Source organism: Theropithecus gelada, chromosome 1, assembly GCF_003255815.1.
Source record: "Theropithecus gelada isolate Dixy chromosome 1, Tgel_1.0, whole genome shotgun sequence".
Taxonomy (NCBI): Eukaryota; Metazoa; Chordata; class Mammalia; order Primates; family Cercopithecidae; genus Theropithecus; species Theropithecus gelada.
This window is the reverse complement of record NC_037668.1, coordinates 164,729,140-164,755,982: the sequence shown is the minus strand read 5'-3', so window position 1 is coordinate 164,755,982 and position 26,843 is coordinate 164,729,140. Positions and strand designations below refer to the sequence as shown.

The window sequence follows — 26,843 nt, the reverse complement described above, 5'->3', positions numbered from 1 at the left end:
CACACACACACACAGACACACAGACACACACACACAGAGACACACAGACACAGACGCGCACACATAGAGACACATAGACACACACAGGCACACACACATACACAGATGCACATGCACAGAGACACATAGACACACATACACAGACACATACACAGATGCGCACACACACACAGACAAACATACACAAAGATGTGCACACAGACACATAGACACACACACACACAGAGACACACAAGACACAGAGACACATACAGATGTCACACACACATACAGACAGATGTCACACACACAGATACGAACACACAGTCACACACACATAGGCAGTCCATTTATCAGAAGCAAAAGTCCAGAGTGGCAAAGAAAACCTCCGAATTCTAAAATGCAGGATACCCTAGAGGACAAGCCACCACCTGTGTGCCCAGGAGGGAGCAGCTGTGTTGTGGTAGGCAGGGGCTGGCGTTGGGGAAGGCCTGGAGAGGGCCAAGGCCACATGCGTCCCTCAGAAGGTGACCTGGACAATCAGAGCAGCAGGGTTTATGGGATAAGCGCCCTTACTGAGTGGGGGCTCAGCACAGGCCCAATGGTCAAGAGCACAGAGACTCCCTGCTCCCCACTGAAAGTCCCTCCCTGGCTGCCACAGTCTGAGCCTGACATTCTCCCAGAGACAGGAAAGGCCAGGTGCACAGAAAGACCTTTCCTGGCGGACCTTTCTGCCCTGGTGTAAGAGAAAACTCAGCGGGCCAGGAAACATCTGAGCCACAAAGGGGCAGGACAGGCTGCCCTGAGGCAGAGGGGGAACCCAGAGAAGGCCAGAAGGAAGCGAGAGAGCCAGGGTTCTCACAAAACCCTAAGGAAACAGGTATCACCCCATTTTGCAGATGAGGCTCAGTGTGGTAAATGACTAGCCCAAGGTCACAAGGCTAATCAGTGTCAGAGCTAGAACCTGTCAGGGTGTGAAGGGATCATACAGGTCATCGACTCAAGCTCCATCTGATGCAGGAACCCGTTTTGAGTGTCCCACTGAGTAGTCCTCCAGCCCATGCTTGGATTCTTTCAGTAGCAGGAACTTATCACCCGGAGATGCCCCATGGTTCCCTGGGCTCATTCCACTGCACTGGAGGAAGGCCCGGCTTCCATGGCCCTGTCATCCACCAAGCCTCCCACCTGCCCGCCCTATGGGGCCACAGTACCTCCAGAAACTGGGCGCTGACTTTGAACTCAGGTCCAGCCATGCCCTGCTCCTGTGCCCGACGCTTGCGCTCCGCAATGCCCCCAAAGAGGTGTGCGATGGCCCTCGGAATGATGCCCTGCTCCTCCTCCGACGTTGCCATGTCAAAGCCAGTGCCCATGGTGTACGTCTTCCCAGCCCCTGTCTGCATTGGCAAAGATAGGAGGGTGTAACCCCGCACCCTTTGGGGACACCAGCAAGCCCTGTACCTGGGCCAAATCCCCTTAGCTCATCTACCTCCCAGCCTGGTTCCCCTGCTGCTTTCTTGGTCCTGAAGCCACACTCTGGGGAAATCACTGACTGACAGCCCTCCCTCTGCTAACCAGCGGTGCAGCGGCCTCCTTAGACAATAGACAAAACCTGAGGCTGTGTCTCAGCTGCTCTGAAGGTGGAGCTTTCTCTCCATTGGATGCAGGGAGACCGAGGCTGGAGCGGCCATAGGTAGGCGTGAAGACGGCTTACCTGCCCATAGGCCAGCACCGTGGCATTATAGCCCTCGAAGCAGCCCTCGATGAGCTTGCTCACACAGGTGGAATAGATCTGTTCTTGCCAGGTGTCCAGGTCGAAGACGAAGTCATAGGTGAAGGCCTTGTCCTTCCCCAGCAGGACCTGGGGCTCTCCGGGGGTAACAGAGGTACAGATGTGACAGCCCTCAATCTTCTCCTTTGACAGCTGGGGCCGGATCCTGCCCAGGATGGAGAGAGCCCTGGGTCAGGCCCAGCCAGAAGGGGGCTGCCACAGGCCCCTCCCTCACACTGCCTGCCAAACTGCCACTTCCCCTATGAGCCAGAGGAAAAGGAAGGAAGCTTAGGTGCCCCTAGAGGAAATGGGCAACTTTTGTAATACGATAGTAATAACAATATCAACATCATCAAAACAGCAGTTGTTAACATTTATTGAGCATTCAGTATATATCAGATCTGTGTTCAAAGTACTTTCCATAAATTAATTCACGTACTCTTCACTATAAACTTGTGAGGTACCTATTATTTGCCTAATTTTACAGATGAGAAAACTGAAGCTGAGAGAGTTTAAATGACCCTGCCCAAGGGTGTACAACAGAAAGTGATGGCGCCATGTCCAGGTCTGTGTGACATAAAAGCACGTACTCCTGATTGGACCGGAAGCCCTAGAAATTAGCATCTCGTCAGGGGAGAGAAGGCAGCTTGTCCACTGCTGGGGAGGCAAAGCACAGGGCCAGGGTGGGGAAGAGAAGGAACTGGATGCTCCCACAGCTCTGGGCCACATTCCCAGAGCCAGGACTAAGTTCTAGAGGAGGCCAGAGCCTCTGCCAATGCCTATCGGGGCTGCAAGCAGGAGGCCAGGAGCTCCCCTCCCTGACGCCAGACCAGCAGCACCCTTCCCAGATGCCAGAGCCTGGTAGACATTCTCAGGCCTGAGCTCTGCTTCCTTTCCAGGAGTGGAGGGGCCAGACCTGCAGAGCTGGGGCTGACCAGGTCAAGTCCCAGGTTCCCTTGTGAAGGGCAGGGACCTCTAAAAAGGATACCAGGCTAGCCTGGGGTGTGCTCCCAACCCAGATTCTGGCAGGCTTCCCTGTAAAGAGGAAGAAAAGTAGCATCAGGACTGAGTGAGGAGGCAGCCATTGACACAACTGTCTCCATCCAGCCACCCCTTCCTCTCTCTCCCAAGCAGCCATCACCACGACAAGGTTCCCATGGCAACCAAGCAGGAGTCAGCAAGCATGCGTGCACAGGGATTGGCAGAAAGCACCACCCCCACCCCAACTCCCTAAAGTAAAAGGGGCTGGGGGTTAGGCTCTCATGCCCATGGGCTCACACAAGCCAGTCCATCAGCAGGCACTCACAATGAGCTACTTGTCAGGCCTCCTCTCCCTAAGCCAACACTCACCAAGAGAAGAAACAATGCCAGGGGCCAAGCCAGCACCCATCCTGGGCCCAGAGGCGCCTAGCCACAGAGTCTAGGGCCTGCAAGTCGCCATCCTGTCTGTCCCCAGCTACCCCAGCCCCCAAGGCCCACTCAGAGCTGTAGGCTGGGGAAAGTGCTCACGTGAGCCTGTTGCCTGTACTTCCACAGCAAGGGAGTTAAAGGGGACTGGGGAGGTGGGGAAAGCCCAGCAGGGAGGCATCGGGGGTAAGCAACACCAGGCCCGGTTCGTACCCACAGATGGGAGTCTGGGCCTTCTTCAGAAGTGTTTCCAAGGTGTGAACAGGTCCTCATAGGTCAATGGCTCTCCTCTAAAAGGGATGGAAGCCCAAAGGAGGTCACCACATTTATCTAGCTGTCTCACCCAAATTGGAATGGGAGCCCAGCTTCTTCATCTCCCAATTGAATTGGCTTTTCTGCCTGGGAAGAGAATGGCTGATTCTTGCTCATCTGTCTGGACCTCCAGACCGGAAACTCCAGTCTCCAGTAAGAGCTCAGGGTCAGCAAGGCTCCCACCTCTACTTCTACCTCTACTGCTAATAATGGCAGTGGACATACACTGAGCACTCACTCTATGCCAGGCAGCATCTAAACACTGCCATAGATTAACTCTTGGTCCTCACAACACTAGGAGGTGAGGATTATGACCCTCATGTACGGATGAGGAAGCTGCGATGGCACACAGCCAGAGTCACAGGTCACAGACAGGAGCAGATCAAGGGCTTGAACCTATGCAGTCTGCATGCACTGCCCTTTCAGTGTCTTATGCTACACTGTCTCTAAGGACCAGGGTTCAGAGTGCCAGGGGGAAAGAACATCTCACATGTGCAGGGAGAGAGAGCAGGAGCAACCTTAGAAGGAGGAGCATGGCATTGTACACAGGTACTAAACAGGAATCTGGCTCTCAGACCTGGCTCTGCCTGTGGGCTTGTGGGGCCCAAGATGAAGCACTTCCTCTCAGGGAACCCAGGTATTCCTAGGTAAACCAAGGGCCTGGCCTGGGCAGCCTCTGAGGACCCTCCAGCTCTGCTGGCTAGCACCAGCTCCTGAAGACAGCTTCCCTACCACGTGGCTGCCTGAAGTGGGATTTCTGGATTCAGTTCAAATACCATTTAATTACTGTAGGCAGATGGCAATGCTGGCGATTGGAGAAAATCGAATCATCATCCCTGGAGACAGCGGAGCAGGGGAGGGGGAGCAACAGCCCTGCTTGTCAGAGCCCTTCAATGGAGGGGCAGCTTCTGCTTCAGCAATCAGCCCCCTGACCCCCTGGGGAGGCTGCCTGCCAGGGTCAAGAGAGTGGGCAGAACAGTCTGGCGGGGAGGATATAGAGGAGGAGACCCAGGGTTTTAGGGTCCAGGAGTTGCGGGGTCAGTTGGGCATTCACCCTGGGACCCTTTTTTGACCCAACACATCCTGAGGTGAGGGTCTTTGTGGTCAGAAAGAGATATCCGCCCAATGCTGGTCAGCTCTTAGCACCAGACTACTTTGCCAGGGTGCAGGTGAGCATGCCTGAGCAGTGTCACCCAGAGAAACTGACACTGGCTGGGAGACAGGGGGCATGGACCCTGGTTGAGTCACCAATTCCCAAAGCAACTTACCTGGACGAGGGAGAGAGTGTTGGACTGAATGAATGAATAAATGGAAATGGAAGCAAAGGAAAGCTAAGATATCAGGGATGCTCTCCATGTGCTAGCGCTGGGTCAGGCACCTCCACAGGTTACCTCGTTTAACTGATGCTATGACCTGAGGATTTAAGTCCCCATTCTCCAGCAAGGAAGGTTGAGACTTGAAGTGGTTAAGCCACACACACAGTAAATACAGCGAAGTTGGGCATCAGCTCCTGATGTGGCTGACTGAATGCCCTTCCACTCCTCAAGGTGCTTTCTGTCAGAAAACTCTATGTATGTATGTATGTATGTATGCATGTATGTATGTATGTATGTATGTATGCATGTATGTATGTATGTATGGTTTTGAGACAGGGTCTCACTTTGTTGCTCCAGGGTGGAATCCAGTGGCGCAATCATGGTTCACTGCAGCCTCAGCCTCCTGGGCTCAGGTGACCCTCCCACCTCAGCCTCCCAAGTAGCTGGGACTACAGGCATGCACCACCATGCCCATCTAATTTTTCTATTTTTTATAGAGATGTTTTGCCATGTTGCCCAGGTCTGTCTCGAACTCCTGAGCTCAAGCGATTCTCCCACCTCGGCCTCCCAAAGTGGGATTATAGGTGTGCGCTACCAGGCCCAGCTGAAAACTCTTAATCCTAAAATCGCTAAATAAACTTCATCCCACACCACCTCCATCAGAGCCAGGGGGCTCTCTAGAAGAAGTCCCGCATGTCTACTCACATATATGCAGGGCTGGGCATCAGGCTTGCCCTGCCTTTGAGTGCTCACAGTTTGGCGGTGGCAGACACTGTCTCAGTCATCCTGGGTTCACTCTTCACCACACCCTGCCTAGTGGCAAATTCAAACTGATGCCCCACAAATAGGAGACAAGAGGGCTGGGAAACAAGAGACCAGGGTCCTTGCCAAGCCTCTGCCCTGACTCTCTTGTGGTTTATGAGCCACTGCTTCCTTCTAGGTTATCTAGAAGGTCTGTTCCTGCTTTCAACTTTCTAAGAACTCCATTGCCCAGCCCTCCAGCAGCCTCTTCTCCCGACCCCACCCTTGGTGAGGTCACTTCTGTGGGCTGCCCTCAAAGCGACAGTGGCCCACTTGGCCCCAGATAAGCAGAAGGAACAAGTAGCGTGGCAAGGAGGGGTACCACCTAACAGTCCTTTTCCTCCCTGGGGACATGGGAGGGGGGGTCAAGGTTCTCTAAGGTCTTCCTTTTTCAAACGTTTTTGCAGAGACAGGGTCTCACTATGTTGCCCTGGCTTGTCTCAAACTCTTGCGCTTAGGTGATCCTGCTGCCTTGGCCTCACAAAGTGCTGGGATTACAGGCATGAGCCACTGCATGTGGCCTTTAGGGTCTTCCAAGTAAAATACAGGCCCTAGAGACTGTGGACCAGAGCCAGGACTAGGGTGAGGCATGCACCCTCAGTACAGAATTTAAGGAGGCAAGGAAGAACCTCAGTAATCAAGATAAATTACAACTTAGTGCAGTATTTTAAAAATCAAATTAGCAAATTGTGGCCCACGGGCCAGCTGCCTGTTTCTGTCAGTAAAAGTTTGCTGCCCAAACATCTAGTGTCATTTCTGTCCAGGGTACCTGGAGGGCATCTCACTCCAGGCCCCACCCCTCCAGTCTTCCTTCTATCCCTTCTCAAGGTTCTGCCAGGAGGGAGGGCCGGCTGGACAGCCCCACTCAGAAAGGCCCCCGGAATCTCCCAGAACAGAGCCGGGCCTATTTGCCACTTGGCAATCCAGAGGCTGAGCAGTGGGTAGAGCGGGCGCCAGAGCGAGGAGAAAGGGCCCGGAGCTTTTCAGAGGCAGGATCTGGCACAGGCAGCAAAGTTGCTGAGCTTCCTCTGTTCACAATTGAGCAGGAGCGGGTGTGATGTGGGAAGCTGTCCCCCACCCGGGGAGAAACGCGCACGCGGAGGCCAGGGACGTGCGGGCGGCTGGAGAGCCCCCTCCTCCCAGGCTGACCCCCAGCCCCTGCCCCTGACCCACTGGGTGCCTGCGGTGGAAGCGGGACAAAGGCTGCGAGCCCGGAGCGCAGAGCTGCAGGAAGAGCTGAGCTCAGCGGATCCTCAGCTCTTAGAGGAGCCAGGAGGACGGGGCGGAAGGGGAGGACAGAGGAGACAGGGAGGAGGCAGCTCAGGGGTATGCTGAGAGACTGCCAAGGAGAGAAAACTGCAAAGGGTACCGACTGGGCACATCCGGGCACGTGCCAGGAGCCCCGCACAGTATCCCGCGGCTTAGGAGGGGGAGGATGGCGCTAGCTGGGCCTCATCCCCAACCTCGTCCTTAATGACATCACACAAAGCCCACCAATCAGCCCTCCCAGGAGCTCTGCCCAGTGACCTTGGGCTCCTAGGGGTTGGCTCAGCTTCTTAGGTGAAGTCAGTCCCACCCAATCAGCTGGCTAGGGTGCCTCCCTTGACTCCTAACTAAGCTACCCCCAAATCTTTACACTGAGGTCCCCATTGGTGCAGTCCCAGGTTCTTTCCACTTGAAGGGTCTGTCTTCTCACTGATGAGAGGTCACAGGCTGTGGTATTAAAACAGCTAACCAGAATCCAAGAATTTCTTACAACTATGGTGCATGATCTGTGATTCCTGATGCCTTTTCCTTGCTAGTAATGGTAACACCATCACACTTGGCTTACTAAACTTCCTCAATTAGTTACCACCAACACATTTATAGAGCCAAGACTGCCTCTCACAGACACTATCTAAGGTGCTTTGCACATGTTAGGTCATTACATTATATCATTTAGTTCTAAGGTGGGTATTTTTGCCCTTAATTTACAAATGAGGGCTCAGAGAAACTGATAACTCGGCTCAAGGTCACATAGGTAATATGTAAAAAGGTTTTCACCTTTATTAGCCATCAGCCCTGAAGATTCAATCCAGGGGAAATCTGGGGAGAACTGGCATGCTCACAGCTGCCCACTTGTGTGTAATTTGCACTTCAGGGACTTTTAGGCTGGCAGACACCCTCTTCCCTACCTCAAAGGCTTTGAGAAGAACCAGAGAGCTGGACTAGAATCACCTTTCCAGATGGCCAAAATGTTAGTCCCTTCAGAAAAAGCCCCAGGGGGCTAAAAGCATACCCGCTCTTTTCTCCTATAAGACCCCTGATGCCTTTCTGGAATCTTGAAAAGGAGCTCCTAGAAGCTGGTAAGACAGCCCAGGGAGGGACTGCAAAGTCAGCAAGCCTAAGGGGAAAAGCAATGTTTGCCCTGATTCCATGACCTCTGCTTGTGCCCAGCCTCCAATTGGCATGCCTGGCTCCAGCCTGGGCAGCAGGGCAGAGCAGAGCCAAGCTTTTGCATCCTCTGTGGTGGATGTGTGAGTGTATGGAGGGGACACAGAGAGAAGCCTGGTGATGGCTAGTCTGCCTGGCACACAGGGGTCACTTAGCTATGTGGTGACTTACCAGGCACCAGCTCTTCCTCGTCAGTGACAGGGAAAGATCAAAAGGGAACTCAGCAGTAGCAGGAGGGATTTAGATAAGCTAGCAAAAAGAACTTCCTCCTTGCAAAGATGATTAAGGCTGGGAGAGGAGAGGCTGGAGGGGTCTGTGGAGTCTTCTTCCTCAGAAATCATTCGTCATGATATCCCTCTTGCCTTGTTCTATGTGTTCTTCACCACCTAGGTCTTGTCTGATGAGGACACACACTACCTAATACTTTGTGAGAGCCTATGTGCCAAGCTCCTTTATGTACATGAACACATGTAATGTGTTAAGACAACCCTGTGAAGCCGGGGATATGTGCCCCATGTTACTAAGGCTCAGCAGGTGAAATTTAGCAAGCTCAAAGTCACACAATTTGTAATGGTGGAGACGAAATTCAAACCAAACCTGCCGGTGCCCAATCCTGAAGCATTCACCAAGCAGCTCTGCACCAGGGCGGGAAAGAGGTTGGCTTGGAGAAAAACGATCCCTTCAGAGAATCTCCCGGACTGATCCTACCGACAGCTGCCAGCAGTACCACAAGCTGTCTGCTGGGAAAGCGTTTTCCCTGTTTCATGCTTAAGAAAGCTGAAGCCTGGGGCAGGGAGAAGGACGGAGTCAGGAACCCAGGAGGCTGCCTCCCTGTCAGAGGAAGGCGGCTTTCCTCTGTGGCAGAAAGAGGACGTCTACACCCCCACTTTAATGAGCCTCCTCTCCTCCTCCCCGTGGCAGCCTGCCAGTTCTGGGGAAGGCGGCTGAAGCAAAATCCCTGCTCTCAGGGGAGTCTGGCTCCCAGACACCCCGGGGGCTTTTAGCTGACTTAGCCCAGACAAAGCATCTTCCCATAGAGGCCAGTCTTCTATAAAACAGGGTGGCAAGATCCAATTTGGGGTGCTTGCCCTTTTAGCTGCAGGGGTAAGGTGTGGGGAGAGCCCAGCACTATTGGGGGCAGTGCCATCAGAGCTCTGTGACAGCCGAAGGGTCTTGTTGCCCTCCCCTTTGTCCCTCTCCTGGCCTCTCAGACCCTTCCCCAGGTCAGCCCTCCTGAGACTGCCCTCAGGACTCTGAACCCCCAAACAAGAAGGCTTTGTATTATGCGGCCAAAGGGCATGGGTTTAGGAGGCCTTGGTCGGCATGGTGACAGCGGTCTGTCAACCCTCTCTGCCTGATTTCTGCCCCCAATCACATTCCCGTCCTGGGTGTGATACTCCAGGAAAACCTACAGGAGGCCTTGGGGTGTCAGCTTGGGATGCTTGGGGTTCAGGACTCTGACCCCACCCCCTCCTCTTGAGTGTCCTTGACCTTACTCTTTCAGTTCTTCCTAGGGTCTTGGCCACTGGCTTCTGAGTAATGCCAAGGGTCAGGCAGGCTAACAGGGGAGAGGGTGCCTGCCATGAGGCACCTTGAGAGTCCTGTTGTCTATGGCCCTCCAGGGCATCAGGATCTCAGCCATGCGGAGGAATCAGGCCAGCAAGGAGACTGGGGTGAAATATCAGAAGCCAGGGAGCAGGGATATGCAGGAGGGGCTGAGAGAAGGGGCCAGACCCTGTCCTGAGTTGGATATATCCCCAGCCTGCCATTGGCCGCACAAGCCTGGCTGTGAGCAGGAGCCAGGAACTTCCTGGGCCAGGGTCAGACTCCTCCATCTCTGGGGCCTGGGAAGAGGGTGAGCCCAGCCCAGGGAAGTACTGCTCAGCTGTGCTACATCGCCACTCTCCCTGTCCCACCCCCATCTCGGGGCATCTGGCAGGGGTTTCCCATGACCTCCCCAGAGACAGGAGATGCTGCAGAGTCAGGCTTCACCCAGAGCCCAGAGCTGTGACGGCATCGGCATCTGCATCTGGTGGGGATGGCCAGTGGGGACTGGGCCCTGGGGATGCTTCCCTGCTGAGGAATGCAGAGCAACAGGAGGCTGGCTGTGGAGGGCAGCGAGCCTCTCCCCACCGCACTGGCCCTGGCCCCCTGCCCACACTATATGCAGGATAGCTCTCCTGGGTGCACCTTAAGTCAGCCTCAGGTGGGACCAGACCAGCCTTCATAAAGGACAGGGGCTTCACCTCAGGAAGGCAGAGGGATAGACACTCGGGCATTTGGGGATGGGATGGCAGCATGATCGTCTTTCCATACCCCAGAGCAGCTGGAGGTGAGAGAAAGTCCTCCAGAAACAGGGCACTGCAGCCAACACTGCTGCCGCCTGCCCTGGAGCTTCACATAGGGATCGAAGGGTGGATCTCTGTGGCCAAGAGCCATTCCAATCCAGCTTCCCTCATGGCAGGGAAGCAGCCTCTAACCCGCACCTAGCCCAGGGCCCTCTCTGTGCCCCTCCGGCTGTTCTAAGAGGGAGCGGCACAGAAGACATTGCTTTCCTCCTCAATGTTCTCAATACTTTCTAGAGGGTAAAATGAAAGGCTAGGAGACCCCGCACACATTGGGTTCTGCCGTTTGGTGTGTGTGAGGTGGGGGGCCAGCAAAAGACTTGGCTGCCCCCAGAATATCCTTCCTGAGAGAGTGCCAAGGTGGAATTCAGGCAGGAAGACACATGCCAGGGATGGCTGCAGCGATCTAAGAAAGGGAGAGTGTGGCAGGAGAAGCTCCCCAAACACAAATGATGACAGCACGGATTTAGGAGCTAGGACCATGGTGGTGCCAGGCAGTCCCACGCTGCTAAGCAATCCCATACCGGAGAATCTGGACAGCCTCAGCCCTGCCACACATCTGCACAGCACCATGTGCCTTCCCATTTTCACTTTCCCACATTCATGTTTATGGCCACTGCATGTAGTAAAGCATTTGAAGAAACTGAGGCATAGAGACTTCAAGAACACAGCTAATTACCACCTCAATTAGGAGGCAGCCTAGAACTGCATGAAGAGCATGTGTTCACAACTGAGAATACCGAGTTTAAATCCAGCCTCCTCCATGTACCACCTGTGTTTGCGCATGTATATGATGGGAATAACATCAGTCACCTGGCCAGTTGAATAGGATGCTGCAGGCACTGTAAGTGTTCAATACATTATAGTGCTTAGCTACCTCCTGGTTCATACTCCTCTCCATCACACCGTGCATTCTGCTCTAAATTAATATATTAATCAAAGGATTGGGGGTAAATTCAATTTACTAAATAGTTCACTGAAGCTTAAACTACAGAGACATCTCTTAGGTACACTTACATCAGGGCCTATTTTATTTTATTTTATCTTTGAGACGGAGTCTTGCTTAGTCACCCAGGCTGGAGTGCAGTGACACAATCTCGGCTCACTGCAACCTCCACCTCCCAGGTTCAAGTGATTCTCCTGTCTCAGCCTCCTGAGTAGCTGGGACTACAGGCGCATGCCACCATGCCCATCTAATTTTTATATTTTTAGCAGAGACGGGGTTTCCCCATATTGGTCAGGCTGGTCTTAAACTCCTGACCTTGTGATCCACCTGCCTCGGCATCCGAAAATGTGAATTACAGTCATGAGCCACGGCGCCTGGCCTAGGGCCTATTTTTTAAAAAACATTTTATTTATATTCAATTCCTCAGGAATCTACTCTGCGTTTTATTCCCTCCAAAGATTTTATGTCTGTCTTTCTCCAAGCCACTGCTCTTCACAAATGAACAAACCAGAACACAGTGGCTGTTCCCATTTTCCAGTGGGTAAAACTGAGGCCCACAAAGACAAACAGGGAAGGCGCCCATGACGCAGCCAGTAGATGAACTGCATCAGCTCCTGCTCTGCCCTTTGCCCCCAGGGTTGCAAAAATAAGCATGCCAGGCACATATCACCTCTGCCACCTCCCTGGCCCCGGCCTGGGCCCCGCCCCACCTCCACTTGGAGGTTTTCAAAAGCTGAGATCCAATCAGGCAGTCAGGCTGGGTGGTGGAGGGGGAGGTTTCCGGGGCCTGTGGTTACTACACTCCACTTCCTTATGATGACATAAACCCTATTTCTGCAGCAGGAGGCCAGCACCAAGATTCTCAGGTCTCCACACAGCCTACATGAGGCCCTGTGTGGGCCTCAGTTTCCGAGAGCTGTAAACTGGACACAGGTGGCATTGATTGCCACTGACTGGCTTTGGGACTCGGAAGGCACCCCAAATGCCCATTCCCCTACAGTTTCTTCGATCTTCTTTAGTCTTTCTCTCCCAAGCCACCACTGCTCTTGGTTCAAAATTCAGACAGTCATTGACCAAGATTTCAGAGTAACCTAGAACTAGGGAAATAACTGCAGCTAGAGAACCCAAATGGGAGAGGGCAGGGGTACAATCTAACATTGTCCCTTGGGTCCCTTGGGCCACCCCCCCCAAACCCCTCCCTATCCCCTACTTAACCCTGTAGTCTCAACAGATGGATGCTGGGCCGGCCAAGCACTGCCAAGCAGACTAAAGGAAGGAAGCTTAGGGAAGCCAGGCAGAGATAAGAGGGGAGGGGGCTAGGCAACACCGAGGTCTCCTCTCATGGTGGGGGCTCAGAGCTGGGGACTTGAAAGGGTCTTAAACAAACTTCCATGTGACTTGGCTTCCTTCCCCAATTTTAATTTTGCCAACTTGCATTTCTTAACAGCTACCCCTTTCTCCCCACATTTGTCAGGCCTGTATCTCTGCAGCCTGGGGCAGGTCACAGCTCCGCCCCACCTCTCTCTAGCCTTGTTACACACCTCCTCCCCCAGGTAACGGCCAGTTCTAGTCCAGCCCAGGAAGCTGAGAATCTTTACAGTACAAGGGGATTAATGGATAAAGGGATCACAGGGCAGGCTGGAGAGGCCGGCCTGGGAATCCCTTGGTGCAAAGCCGACTAGCCTGGGTTCAGGGACAGATGGGCCAGATTCCATCTAGCTGGGGAGGCCACGAGGTGGGGCTTTTGGGGTCTGCTCACCCCTGGACCTTCTTCCCTTACCCCAGACCCAGGTCCTGAAAGTTTCCTCCTCCGGCTCTCCAGGAGCCCAGGCCTTCACTGAAGCATTCCACAGCCAGCCAGCTTCGATCTCCTCATCCCAAACAGATTGCAAGGCCAAGAGTCTTGGGCCTGGCACTTCTCACCTCGTCTAATAGTCCTGGGGCCTCTCTCCTCCACACACACACACACACACACACACACACACATCAGACTACGCCTGTCTCATTCCTGGTCTTCCTTGTCTGAAGAGTTGGACTCCAGGCTCGCTACAAGTTATTCTCATGGAAATTCAGAAAGCACTTCAGTTGGATACAAGAAAGGACTTCCATAAAGTCAGAAAGACAGCCAGACCTGGCAGGAGGTAGTGAGTCCTGGGGTTGGACTAGACCCTGGACAAGCCTTGCCCTTCCCATAAATGCTCTACTCTAGTGCAGCCCACCACCCAGTCTTTCAGGTGAGAGAAGTGATTTCTGGGGGTGCTGCAGGGGAGGAGGGGTAGAAGAGGATCTAAAAACAAGGAGAACTCCCCCTACAGCCCGTCACTGGCACCATCTGCTCTCCTTCCCAGCCCAGCCCAGCCCCAGCTCAGTCCTAAGCTCTCTGATTAGAAACTGGGTTCTGTCCAGACATCGTCTGCCTTCCACGGCCGGCTGCCCATTGAGGTCTGGCGTGTGCCCGGGCTGGGCGCTCATGCTGGGGTGGGAGGGGAGGAGTGGGTGGGGCCCTCACCTTCCCGGAGACCCTGCAAGACTGACTTCTGATGCTCAAATGCCCCACCCCCCATACAGATCAGCAACTTTGCCCCCACTTAGGGCAATCTGACTGGGAACCAGAGATGACACACATCGCCGTGAACTGGGTGCAGAGGGCAGACATGATCCCTTCTCTGCAGAAAGGGTCCCGGGAAGCCTCTAGAGGTGGCAGTAGGAAGAGAACATCAGCTTATCCTCACTGTGCCAATCCCATGAGGCTCCCTGGGTGGGAGACCCACATCTTTTCACCCCAGTCCAGCCTGGAGACCCTGAACAGAGGTGGGGGCCTTTGTTTAGCTCTCTCCAGCAAGATGGAATCTAAAGGAAACCCCCCCTGTGGAAAGGGCACCCCCAAGCCCCTTCCTTCCCAGTCCTCGTTCACAATGGGTGGGGGCCAGAGGGGCCAGAGCTTCATTTCCCTTTTATGGTGTTCTTGGACTCTCCCAATCTGCTGCAGATGCCATATTTACATTTCTCACTCCCACCCCCGGCCATGCAACCCTCCCTCGACCTCCACAAGATCCTGCTGCAATGTCAGCCCCAGCAGCAGCCTGGCCCCGCCCCAGCCAGCCCACCAGGCACCTGCAGGGCTCCTCTTTGTCTCTCTGGCTGCTCAGAGCCAGGAAAGCTGTTCTCAAGTGATTCTTGAGTGCTGCCTAGGGTGCATGGGTGGGGGCGCCTCAATCTCCTTCCCTCCAGCTGAGCACTGATCAGTGTCAGCTCCTCTCTGGGCTGCAGAGGGCCAGCCAGGTGGCCGTGGCGAGGGGCATCTGCCCTGGGGCAGGAAGAGGAAAGCTTTTTCCTTGCCATCTCTGACTCTGTCTAGGAGCAACCTCCCCGGGTCCCTGGAATCTGGGTCACATATGACCCAAGGGATCTAGAGACCTGAGAGACCTACCCTAGACCTGGACAATCCCCCGCCCCCTGCATCATACAGGGCTGGGGCAGAGATAGACATTCTTTCCACACCCCTACCTTGGTGAGCAGCCCCAGATTGGCACGCTGCTGCCAATACACCCCTCTCAAAGAGAAAAAACCAAAGCAAAAACTGGGAGAGGTGGTGAGGTGTAAAGCGTCTCCACCCAGCACAAAGAACACAGATGGCTCAATTTCACAGCATTTCCTGCTCCTGCACCTTTGTGTACCCCTCCCAATAGAACCCACCCAGCCATGTCCTCTCCCTGTCTCATTTCTGCCGGCTCAAGTCCCAGAGCTGTTGAGAATGGAACCCCAGATAAGTCTAGGCAACCCTCCCCTGCTCAATTTTTGTCTGAGTGTCTGAGGATGGGGCATCCACATCACACCCTCCTGCCCTCTCAGAGGGAAGCACCTCAGATACACCTCTTCCTCCCTTCCTAGCCCCATCGCCTCTTGGGACAGGAGTGGCAGGATTCTCCCAGAAAGCCATTGACTTCCCACAGAAGGCCAAGGCATCATCCCAGGTTTTTCGTTGGTCCCCGCACCGGATCTTTGTCTGCAGATCTGGCTCCCAGGGCGGGTGTGCTGCCTTTGCTAGCTGGACCAAGAGCACATAACTAGCTGACTCGCGTGGATGAGGGGGAAATTTCCCTCTGGTATACCCGTATGAGACAGCAGCCTCGTGGGGAGGCGAAGAGGAAACACACAGACGCTCCGGCCTGGGCCAGGGCTGGGTGTGAAATACCGGATTTCCTTGTTTATTCGATTTTCTGATCATTAAAGGCTCCCAAGAGGGACCCAAAATTACCACCCAAACAAAGCCACCTTGCAGTAGTCCGCGGGGTCGCTGCTCCCCGGCGGCAGCCTGGCCAGCGCGCGGCGCCCTCCATCCCGTCCCACGCCGGCCCCTCCCCCGGGAGTGCAGGCTCCAGCCCGAGCGGTGCCCGCGCCCCCCGCCCAAAGCCCACGCGAGACAAAGCCCGAGCCCTCTCCGCGAGCCCCCTTCCCTGCCCCGGGTCCCTACCTGACGGCCACCTTGACGCAGCAGTCCCCCTGGCCGGCCATGGCCCTCTGGCTCTAGGGTCTGGGCGTGGATCAGAGGCGGGGGTCTGGGGGCCAATGCCCGAGGCAGCGGCTGCGGCTGCGGGAGGCGGGGGCGCGGGCGCGGCTGGCGGAGGCTGCGGCGGCTGGAGGTGACATGCTCGCGGGCTGCAGGCCGAGGGCTCACCCGCGGCCGGCCCCCCGGGGCTGGGCCCGCGCGCCTCCTCGGGCCATCGGGCGGCGGCGCGGAGCTAGCTGACAGCCGGCGGCGCGACCCGCCGCTCCCTACGGCGCGGCACACGCGCACACACCTCCCACCCGGCCGCCACCTCCCGCCGCAGCGCGAACAAAGGGGGCGGGGGCCGATCCTGCACCTAGCCCGCCCCGAGCCCGCCCCGAGCCCGCGCCGGGCCCCGCCCAGCCCGGGAACCGCCAATCGAAAGCCCTAATGAGCAGCGGGGGCGGGACTCGCGCCTTTAAAGGGCCCTCTTGGCTCGCGGCCACGGGTGGCTGGGGGTAGGGGGCGGGATTGGAGGGTGGGAGTGGGAGGAGGGGTGGAGGCGCGGGACGCAGACCACGTTAGAACCTTGGCTCCTGGAGTGGCAGAACCTCAAGCCTCAATGGGACCCTCATTTCATAAATGAAGAAACTGAGATTTAAAGAGGGGAACTACCGAAGGTCACAGAGCAAGTTCGTGGGTAAGCATGGTAAGAACCCTGGTCTCCCGGGGATCTCACAGGGATTGACGGTTTATAGTTCACAAGAGCCAGGAAAGCTTCCCTTCTGCATTTATTCCAGTAAATTCGCCAACCCTTCTTGAAGGGAGTTCTTGCTAGCCCCTAAATAAATTTCCCCCCACCCCCGCCCTGCAGCATTTTAAAGCTCGTGTTTTAGCTGATTCCTGGCCAGGCTCCTAGCCCAAGACTAGCCCCTCCCTACTGCTAGACGACTGTCCCATTGACCTTTATGACCCACAGATGACCCCACTGGGCCTGGCTCACACTCTGCTTGTTGTGGCAGTAGGGCCAGAGGGTCAGTGTGGGAGGCCTGAGCTGCCCTGGGGGAAAGGAAGGAACAAAGGGGGCCCTCAGTTCCGAGCACCTGGGTAGAGAGGCTGGGTGGTGAAGTGGGTGGGGAAGGGAAGAAGGAGGGCAGCTGCCTGCAGGAGTGGATATAAAGGACAAGGAGGACCATGGAGACTTTAACACTGGGCCTGCATGGAGGAGGAGACCAATGCTGCAAAGTCACAATTCCCTTCCCAGTCCACCTCCCTCCCTCTGAGCCCAGAGGCCTCTTCCCTGCCCCCTGCCTCCCAACATTGGGGCCATTCACAGGGCCCCTCACCAGCTGCCCTCACTTCACCCAGCTCCCTCCCCTGGAAAGGGCCCAAGAGAAGGACCCAGCTGTAGCTCCAGATGTGGATGGGGCTCTCTGGGGGAGGGGAGCAAGGGGAGTCTGACTCCAGGCCTCTTACATCACCCTCAGATGATGAAACCATGTCAGAGATTTTGGCAAGGGTGTGGACTGGGGTCTGAGGATGCATCTGATGGTGCCATCTTCCTCCCCTTCCCTCCTCCACTCGCAACCCACCACCCCCCGCAATAACTGCTTCATGCAGTAGCGCAGATCCCTGTTTGGCTTGACCTATTAAGGTCAAATCAAAACCAAAGATAATTTTAAGAGCAAATTTCAAGGGCCAATCAACACATCCTTTTCATCCCCATGGCAAACAGGAGGAGCACTGCGAGCAGTGCCCCCAGGGTGGAGGCTGGAGAGGAGGTCTTGGTGGGATCCTGGACCTTTTATTAGCATTTGAATCTAGAGGAAGCTCTCCCTGGGGCCAGGGGATCACCTCTCCTGGACCAGGAGGCTAGCAGAATGTTGCAGTCAGATCCTGCAACATTCCTCCCCATCTTCCAACCAAAATAAGACGTGGGGAGGAGACTAACACATATGGACCACCTACACAGGTATTTTATGCACATATTCTCATTTTATCCCTGTAACCTTGTGAAATAGGCTTTTTTATTCTTTTTAAATTTTGCAGATGGGGGAAACTGAGCCTCACATGTATGAATTGCAGCATATAAGCAGCAGACTCCGGATTTGAACTTGTATATCTTGTTCCAGACTTCCCAGATGACCACCAAGGCGGAAGCGATGGTGATGCCAAGGCGGAAGGGATGGTGATGCCCAGGCAGAAGGGAGCTAGGCTGGCCCAGGCTTTTCCTGTAGGCATAGCGGGCTCCAGGTTCAGCCTTCCCGGACGGTAATGTTGCTTTCTGAAGAGCTACTTTCCCGCCAACTCATCTCTGGACTTCTCTGGGGCCCAACTCTGATTTCCTGCCTGCAGGAGGTCCCCTCTGACTTCCGATAGTAGATGACCCTTCTGACTCACAGTTCTACTGCTGGGAAATGCCTCCAGAGCTGCTGCCCACCCCCTCTGCATCCCTCCAGGTCACTGGGTGTCGAGTCAGGGGAAGCAGGGATGCACATGGGTGGGAAACTCAGGCCTCCTAAATGTCAGAGCCTCAGGACTTTGGCTACTCAGAAGTAGCTCCCTCCTGGGCCACCAGGAAGCAGCAGGGCAGCCAGCATCCCGACGTCACTCCTGGACTCTGCTGCTCAGAGGCTAGACAGAGAACCAAGATGGGAAAGAGGCTTAAACCACAGCATGGGGAGATTTAGGTTAGGTGGGTCAGAGGAAGTTTAGGACAAGACTTGTCCTTTTCGGTCTCTGTCCAGCTTCAGCACAGCCACTGCTTCCTCTCTTTGGTTTTTCCCATCCCCCTCTCTCCCACCACCTGTATCCCCTTCCAGCTTTTCTTCTTTCTTTCCCTCCTTCCCAGACCCCAAAGTTTCTCAGGATTAGCTGCCCATGTGCATATCTCCCCCACCCCCAAATCTTTCCTCACTGTCTCACAGAAACAGGCAAACACACACACATGCACACAACCATGAGTGGCCCTGAGAGTTCCCTGATTGGACTGAGGTTGGAGCCCCAGCTCTTGTCCTGAGCTGAGGCCCTTCCCCCAGGTATCTTGGGGCTTCTTCCATCATTTCTCTTGACAGGAGCTGTGGGCGTCTGGGCAGATGGGAACCTGGGGGAGGTGTGGGGAGCCCTCTCTGAGGCAGGAAGCTCCCACACTACTGTAGTTAAAATACTCCGGCAGCAACTTGGGGCAGCCATCTGGGATGCCCAGATCTCCCAGGACACTCAGCTCTCAACAACAACCCTACAGGAACAAATTAAAAACCTAAGAGATAGTTGTAGGCCCTGGAAATGTCTCCCAAAAGTGGCCTGAACTTGAGTTCTGTTTCCTTTTATCTTCTTCAGGGTTAGCATTGGGCATTGGCATTTACGAAAACTCTCTAAGCATTAAGCAAAAGTTATAGGAGTGGAAGATACAGCATTCTGGATCTCAAGTCCTAATACCCAGCCACACCCCAGCAGCTATGCATGGTTCCATGGGAGAACAGGCATAGCCCATCCTGCTGGCATATAGTCCAGCCACATCTTCCAATGCCCACCTGGAGACTGAGCCCAGTTCTGCCCAGCAACAGGAGCTCAGAGCTCTAGAGAGCCTCTCCTGGGGTGCAGACTCAGGAGATCTTAGCTCAGGAGCAGACTTAGCCTGACTTCCTCTTTTATAGGAGGAGACAGACTTAGTTACAGAGGAAACCAGAGTTGTTATAAATAGCAAGGAAGGGAGAAAACTGCTATGGATTACAAACACACCATCAATCTTAAACTATTTTTAGTTTCAAATAATAATGAGAGTCTAATTAATGCTCTGTATAACTTCAAATGTGGGATCTTTATCTACCTTTCTACTTTGTGATGCTTTCTAATACAGTATGAGGGCCAAAGGCAGGAAGAGCTATGGGCAATTCTCAATGTTACCAAATCCTAGATGTGGAAAGAACCTGAGAAATTTAGTCTAGCCCTTTCATTTTCAGTGAAGAAACTGAGGCCCAGAGAGGTCAAAGGACTTGTCCAAAGTTGCACAGTAAGATAGGGACTGAGCAGTGACTAAAAGCCTAGTCCCTGTACTCCAGAAGCAGGGCAGTTCCACAACAGCACAATAGAACCCAAAGGCTAAACATCTATGGTTGGGCTGTTGGTGAGTTTATAGCCTGGATAAAAGTTAGGTCTGGGCCAGGTGTGGAGGCTCACGCCTGTAATCCCAGCACTTTGGGAGGCTGAGGCGGGTGGATCGCTTGAGGCCAGGAGTTCGAGACCAACCTGGCCAACATGGCAAAACCTCACTTCTACTAAAAAATACAAAACTTAGCCAGATGTGATGGCACATGCCTGTAATCCCAGCTACTCAGGAGGCTGAGGCACAAGAATCGGTTGAACCCAGGAGGTGGAGATTTCAGTGAGCTGAGATCGTACCGCTGTACTCCAACCTGGGGAACAAAGCAAGACTGTGTCTCAAACAAACAAACAAACAAACAAAAAAAGTCTGAATGAAATAGCAAAAGACAGCCCAGAAGCTGAAGTGTGGTCTTCTGTGTCCCAGAGTTTTGGGTTCAAATCCCAGCTCTGCAACTGACTAGCTATGTAACCCTGGGCCGGTGTGTAACTACTCCAAGCATCAGCTCCCACATCTCAAAATGAGGATAATCACACTCACTTCATTACAGGACTATTATGAGGTTTAAATGAGGTAACGTGGGTCAAGCATCCAGCACAGTGCTCAGCAAAAAATGGATGTTAATTTCCTTCACATTTCTCTTGGATTCTCTATCCCTTCTTCAATGGACTCCTATCCTCTAACTGGACAGAAGGGCAGATTTGTCATAAAGCAGTCACGTGAGGGATAAGAAGTCTTACATGAGTGTGAATGAAGCTGGGGGTGGGCGGGGGATAGTTTATGGCAATGAAGTTTGCCTGGCGCAAGTGGTCAGTGTCAGATCCAGAGGGTGGGAGAAGACAGATTTGCGGAAAATTATCCATCCTCTGCTAACCACTCAGTGACGGGCCTCGGGGTCCGGGGTCAGTGTTTGCAGGGAGGAGGGAGGCTGGGCATGCTGGGTCCTCATTGTACACAAATACCCCGGGCCTCAACCTCACCCGTGTGCCACACTGTGCCAAGGGTGTTACATAACATTTCTCTTTTAATCCTCACAACAATCTATGAGGCAAATACTGTTCTCGTCCCCATTTTGCAGAAGAGGAAATGAGCTCAAAGGTCACTTGGCTAGTGTAGTAGTCATTAGTGCTGTCTCCAAATATTTCCGGCTCTCTGCCTTCTGGCACAAGGTAGTACTGCATGTTCTCACTCTTCTTTGATGCTAGCTGTGGACATGTGAACAACTTTAACCAATAAAACGTGGCGGAACTGATGTGCGTTAGCTCTAGCGGAAGCATTAAGACACCTATGTTGTTCATAGAGTGTAAATGAGAAATAAACTTTCATTGTGTTAAACCACTGAACTTACAAGTTGTGTGTTGCCATGGCAAGCCTGGCCTACCCTGACACAGTTAGGAAGGGGCAGAGCCAGAGTTCGGAGGCCTGGTCTGTAAAGATGCCAGATGGCGTGAGTACCTTCCAGAGATCGACCTGCTTGCCTAAGACACACAGAAGCCCCTTTCTGGGCTACTTAGAGCCCTGTGGGGCAGGGGAGGAGGGTAGGCAGCCCCCTACCCTTATCTCTTTCCCTCCTGATTTGACTGTGATTTTATGGGGTTTCCAGGTTGCTGAGCCCGGGGGAACTGACTAAATGAGTGTGGTTTTGTAGGAACACTTAGGGGCTCATAGTTTTCTGGTTAGCTACTACTCATAGTCTTCTGGTTAGAAGTGCTGAGCTACTTCTCAGGGCTCTCCAGGAGACACTCTGAGAAGTAATTGGAAAATTCCGACTTCCTCCCTGCCCATCACCCAAATAGGAAATAGCTGGGTATCAGGACATGCCTGCATTCACTCCCAAATCAAAGATAAACCCTACTCAAGTCACTCTTTGCTTTGGGACTCAGTTACTCCTCTGTGAAATGGAGCCACTTCAAAGGGTTAGGGTAACTGCTCCGAGATTCTAGAGGAAGCCCGTTCCAGATTGTATAGATCTTCTCAGAGGTGCCTGCAAAATGAGAACAGCTACTATTTCTGAACATTGTGCTGGGCATTGCACCAAATGCTTCAGATTCATACGGTCATGGAATGCTCACACAACCCATGGAGGTAGGAACATAAAGAAAGCCAGGATACCAAGAGGTGCACAAGGTCACATTGCAAGTGGTGGGCAGGGTTCAAGCTCAAGCATGCTGCCTGCCCGTTTCATCCTCGGCTGAATTACAGGGAGGGAAAAGGATGAATCTGGTCTTGGCAGCTGCTGAGCTGCCAAGAAAGTGAGCACAGCCCCCTAAGGAGTTATGAGCTTCACGTGTCTACATAAATACTTGCCCATGAAGGACCCCAGCAGCTTTGTCATAGGCCCAAACTGGAAACACCACAAATGTCCATCAACAGGGGAGTGGATTAAGAATCTGTGGTATATCATATGGTGGGATATTATTTAGCAATAAAAAGGAATGAACTATTGATACATGATAGAATGTGGATGAATCCCCAAATTCATTATGCTCAGTGAAAGAAGCTAGACGAAAAAGAGCACATACTGTACAATTCCACTGATGTACAAATTCTAGAAAAAGTAAACTATAGTGTCAGAAAGCAGATCAGTGGTTGCCTGGCAAGGGGAGGGACCTGGAAGGGGTAGGAGGACATGAGGGCATGAGCAACGTTTTGAGGTGGTGGGTATATTTATTTATTTATTTTTTTATTTTAGATTTTTTGAGACAAGGCCTTGCTCTGTCACCCAGGCTGGAGTACAGTGGTGCAATTGTGGCTCACTGCAGCCTCAAGCTTCCCAAGCTCAAGGGATGCCCCCCATCTCAGCCTCCTCACAGGCGCACACCGCACCACCACACCTGACTCATTTTTGTATGTTTGTAGAGACGGTTTCACCATGTTGCCCAGACCGGTCTCGAACTCTTTGGCTCAAGCAATCTGTCAGCCTCAGCCTCCCAAAGTGCTGGGATTACAGGTGTGAGCCACTGCACCCGGCATATTTATTGTCTCAATGGTGGTGATGCTTCCGTGGGTGTATGCTAATACATCTGTCAGACTAATCAGATTATACACTTTGAATATGTGCAGATTATTATACATTAATTACATACCTCAATAAAGCTGTTGAAAAGTAACTTGTCCCAACTTCTTTGTTCAAACAGAGGTGCAGAGTGATTGGTGACTTCTCCTGGGCCATGAGGACAGTCAGTTAAAGTCCTGGCTACCTCTTCCTGAGACCACATGGCCTATGGCTTCATGGAAGGTGCCACCTCCCAAGAAGGGGCTAGTGGCAGGGAAGTCGAGAAACAGAGAGACGGAAAGGTGGCATAAAACAGGAGAGGGAGACACTGGAGAGGGGCCGGCAAGAGGCCAGGCTGGGGATGTCAGAGAAGAGGAAAACAGAGATGAAGCCACAGGCCTGAGGACAAGGGAAGAGGAGAGACAGGAGATGGGACCCCTTCCCAGACCTGGTGATGAGGAGGAGGCTCTGAGCAGTCCTAGCCAGGCCCCAGAGGAGCCATTCCCTTCCTTTGACAGATGCCACCCATGTACGCCCCTGCCCCCGATGAAGTTAACAAATCACCACCACCAGCCTACCCTGGCCTGGTTGCTGTTGACGTTCAGTCCCCAGGATGCATCATTTTCTTGGATTTTAATAGATAATTGCCTTGGCCAGACCCTGCAGAGCAAATTGCCAGCAAATGTTCATTTAACACTTTAAAAATCGAGGGGAAGAGGAGAGGGCTTGGAGGCAGCATGTGGAGAGAGGTCAACCTCTAAAGTGCCAGCTCTCCAGAAATGCAGCCAGACTGAGGGTTTTAAGGGATGGTAGTGAATGCCAGCACTCCAGGCAGTGTGTGTGCTGAATCTCATAGGATGGTTTTAGGAGCACTTCAAAGGCCTTTTTGACCGAGATAGTCACGTTGGCCTGAGGTGAAACAACTCTGGGAAAGTTAGTCTGTGTCCTCCCTGCAACCCTTGTATTTCCTGACACTTGTATCAGTAGACAGAGGAGACCCTTGGCCTTAAGGAGAATTTGGGAATTAGGATCTAGTGAAGATGCGGAGAAGCAGGAAAAGACCCTTTTTTCTCTTTAACTTCTAAACTCGGAGGATCCAAATAGCAGGCCAGGACTGGGTGGAGCAAAGACGTTAAGTCATAACCAAAATTGAAAAGAATGTAGAGGAAGAGGCCCTTTTCTCCCACCCTCCCAGTGATGAGGGTCCCTTGGGCTGGAAAAGGGGAAGGAGGAGATAGGGGGCTAGGCCTTGAAGGAGGTCAAACCCTAAGACAAGAGGATCAGATTTGGGGTGCTGTGAGAGGCAAGGGAGGTCTTCCCGGAGAGACAGTCAAGCTCTGATGGTGGCTGGTGCTAGAGTGGCTGGGCCCCCACCTGCAGACCACTCCCCATCATCACTGAGTCAGCCTTCTCCTCCCCGCTCAGAGGGGACTCAGAGAGGGACCTCTCAAGGTGGTCTCAATGAGAAGAGGTACAGAAAGCCCCCATCAATTTTGGTCTGTACGCTGCCCAAGAACCACCCTCCTTGGTGAGCCCCCATCCTAACCATTTTGTGTGGTCAAGACGCATATAAACTGTCCCAAAACAAAAGACAGAGAGCAGGGACTACTAGAGGGTGAGTGGATGTACTTGGATGGGTCTGGCTAGTGGGGAAACCGACCCTCATTATACCAGGTGAAATATAAAGTTACCATTTTGTAGACAAGAAGGCATAGAATATTGGCAGTTTCAAATAATACCATCTAATATGTTCTATGTAGCAGTCTTTTGCATTTGCCCACCTTTCCTCCCTCTCTCCCTCCCTTCCTGCCTTCCTTTTCCCCTTCCTTCCATTTTTTCCTTGCTAGGAATACAAAGTTGATAAAGATTCAATGCCTGCCCCTGAGAAACTCACAGTATGCTTGGAAAAAACAAACTGCAAACCCCTAATTAGGATACAGTGTAATAAATGCCAATAATGAGAGTTATCAGGTGCTCTAAGAGCACTAAGGAAGCAGCAACTAAGTTTACTTGGGTGATCAGAGAAGACTTGCGGGAGGCACTGTCAGGCTGAGACCCAAGGAGGAGTTCATTGGGCGCAGCGACACTGTCAGTAGAAGCCTGAGAGCGCGTGGCCTGTGCAAGAGGGAGTTGTTGAGTTGCCTGTGGTTGGGCTGGTGCTTGGCAGAGTGTGCAAAGGGTTTCAGGCCAGATTAGTGGAGGATGAGTGGGGATTGGAGGGTAGGGGTGGATTGTCATGTGAGCCTCACAAGAATACAAAAAGTAAGAGGCTTAAGAATAGTGTCCAGACTCCCGCTGGACACCTGGTTTCACCATTTCAGGGTCAAGTGACTGCAACTAATTCACTCAGCCTTTCTGAACCTCTGTTTTCTTGTTATAAAATGAGATTAGTAGTAATACCTATTTTATAGGTGTTGCAGTGATTACATGATATGAAAGGCAAAATGCTTAATGAATCAGGCTTAATGTATATTATAACCATTATTGTTCTACAGATGAGGAAACCAAAGGGCAGAAACATTTTTAGGAGAACACACAAGTGGGAATGGGAGTGGGTGTTCTCCAAGTCCAGGGCCTGGCTCTGCTGCACCCTGCACGTTTCAGGACAGCCTTTCTGAAGCTTGGCTGAGGAAGCCTGGAGTCTCTTCCTGGCTCTTCTCGTGAACTTAGTGATGTGAGGTACATGGGGTTGTTTCCTTCCCCGGGTCTTCATTTCCCTTCTCCCCACCATGGAATCTCTCTTTCTTCATTTGACTTTATTTTTATTTATTTTTTGAGATAGGGTCTCACTCTGTTGGCCAGGCAGGAGTGTGGTGGTGCAACCATGGCTCACTGCAGTCTTGACCTCCCAGGCTCAAGGGATCCTCACACCTCAGCCTCCCAGGTAGCTGGGATGACAGGCACGCACCATCATGCCTGGCTAATTTTCTTTGTTTGTTTGTTTTGTTTGTGTTTGGTTTTTTTTGAGACAAAGTCTCACTCTGTCACCCAGGCTGGAGTGCAGTGGTGTGATCTGGCTCACTGCAACCTTTGCCTCCTGCGTTGGAGCAATTGTCCTGCCTCACCCTCCCGAGTAACTGGGATTACAGGTGTGCACCACCATGCCTGGCTAATTTTTGTATTTTTAGTAGAGATGAGGTTTCATCATGTTGGCCAGGCTGGGCTTGAACTCTTGACCTCAGGTGATCCACCCACCTTGGCCTCCCAGAGTGCTGGGATTACAGGCATGGGCCACTGCGCCCAGCCTCCTCTGAACCTTTCAAACTCCAGTGTCTGTCTCACCAAGGTATGCGATACCATCGCATTTTCAGCTGACAAGACCAGAATCATCACTTGCCCCTTGTATTTGTGGCCAATTTCTTTTAAAAATGCTTCTGTGCTTTGGTTTCCTCAACTGGACTTTAAGTTCCATTGAGACACACAGTTATGGACCACAGGGGAAAGTAACCATGGAATTAGAAGGCTGGAGGGCACATCCCAGATCTGCCACTTACCAACTATAAACCTCTCAGTGGCCTCATTAGGAAAATGGCAGGAGGATGACCTGTGGTGGGGTTGGCATTGTGAACTGTCAGCCCCAAGGCTGGGGTGACATGGTACTAGGGATCAGATGCCAGAAGAATGGGGGCATAACCTTGTGAAATAGGAGTTGGGGTTAAGCTCAGCCTTGCCTTGGCAGTGTCTTCTCTAGCAGTCTGGGGCAGGAGCCGGCCTCTACATCCATGCCAGTTGGTGAGAGCTGGCAGGGTCTCTAGGAGGACGAGGCCTGGTGCTAAGGTGTGTGGGCTGCCCATTGCTGCTTCCCTGTGCCCCCTAAAGTGCCTCGGAACCCCCAAGGTTGGCTTCCTCCTGTCTTACAGATCTGACCCCATCACTAGCCAGCATTAGACAGAATCAAAACAACAGCTTCCTTCCATTCCTGTGCCAGGTCCTTCCTCAATCACATTTGC

General features: G+C 53.0%; 1 protein-coding gene and 1 long non-coding RNA gene across 5 annotated transcripts in view; one reads left to right on the top strand and one right to left on the bottom strand.

Moving 5' to 3' along the window:
- Window positions 1-16,132, bottom strand: part of KIF21B (kinesin family member 21B) — a 54,922-nt gene extending 38,790 nt beyond the window's left edge. For all 4 annotated transcript variants that reach the window (XM_025359554.1, XM_025359573.1, XM_025359562.1 and 1 more), the window contains exons 1-3: window positions 15,782-16,132; window positions 1,691-1,913; window positions 1,191-1,373 (exon numbers count right to left, since the gene is read on the bottom strand). In XM_025359554.1, the coding sequence (XP_025215339.1) occupies window positions 1,191-1,373; window positions 1,691-1,913; window positions 15,782-15,822 (447 nt within the window). In that variant the 5' untranslated portion in view covers window positions 15,823-16,132. The remainder of the gene's footprint in view (window positions 1-1,190; window positions 1,374-1,690; window positions 1,914-15,781) is intronic.
- A 235-nt stretch (window positions 16,133-16,367) lies between these two features.
- LOC112607409 lies at window positions 16,368-20,241 on the top strand. The gene is made up of 2 exons (XR_003115771.1): window positions 16,368-16,496; window positions 17,846-20,241. It is a non-coding gene; the product is annotated as an uncharacterized LOC112607409 (long non-coding RNA).
- Window positions 20,242-26,843: the final 6,602 nt, after the last annotated feature.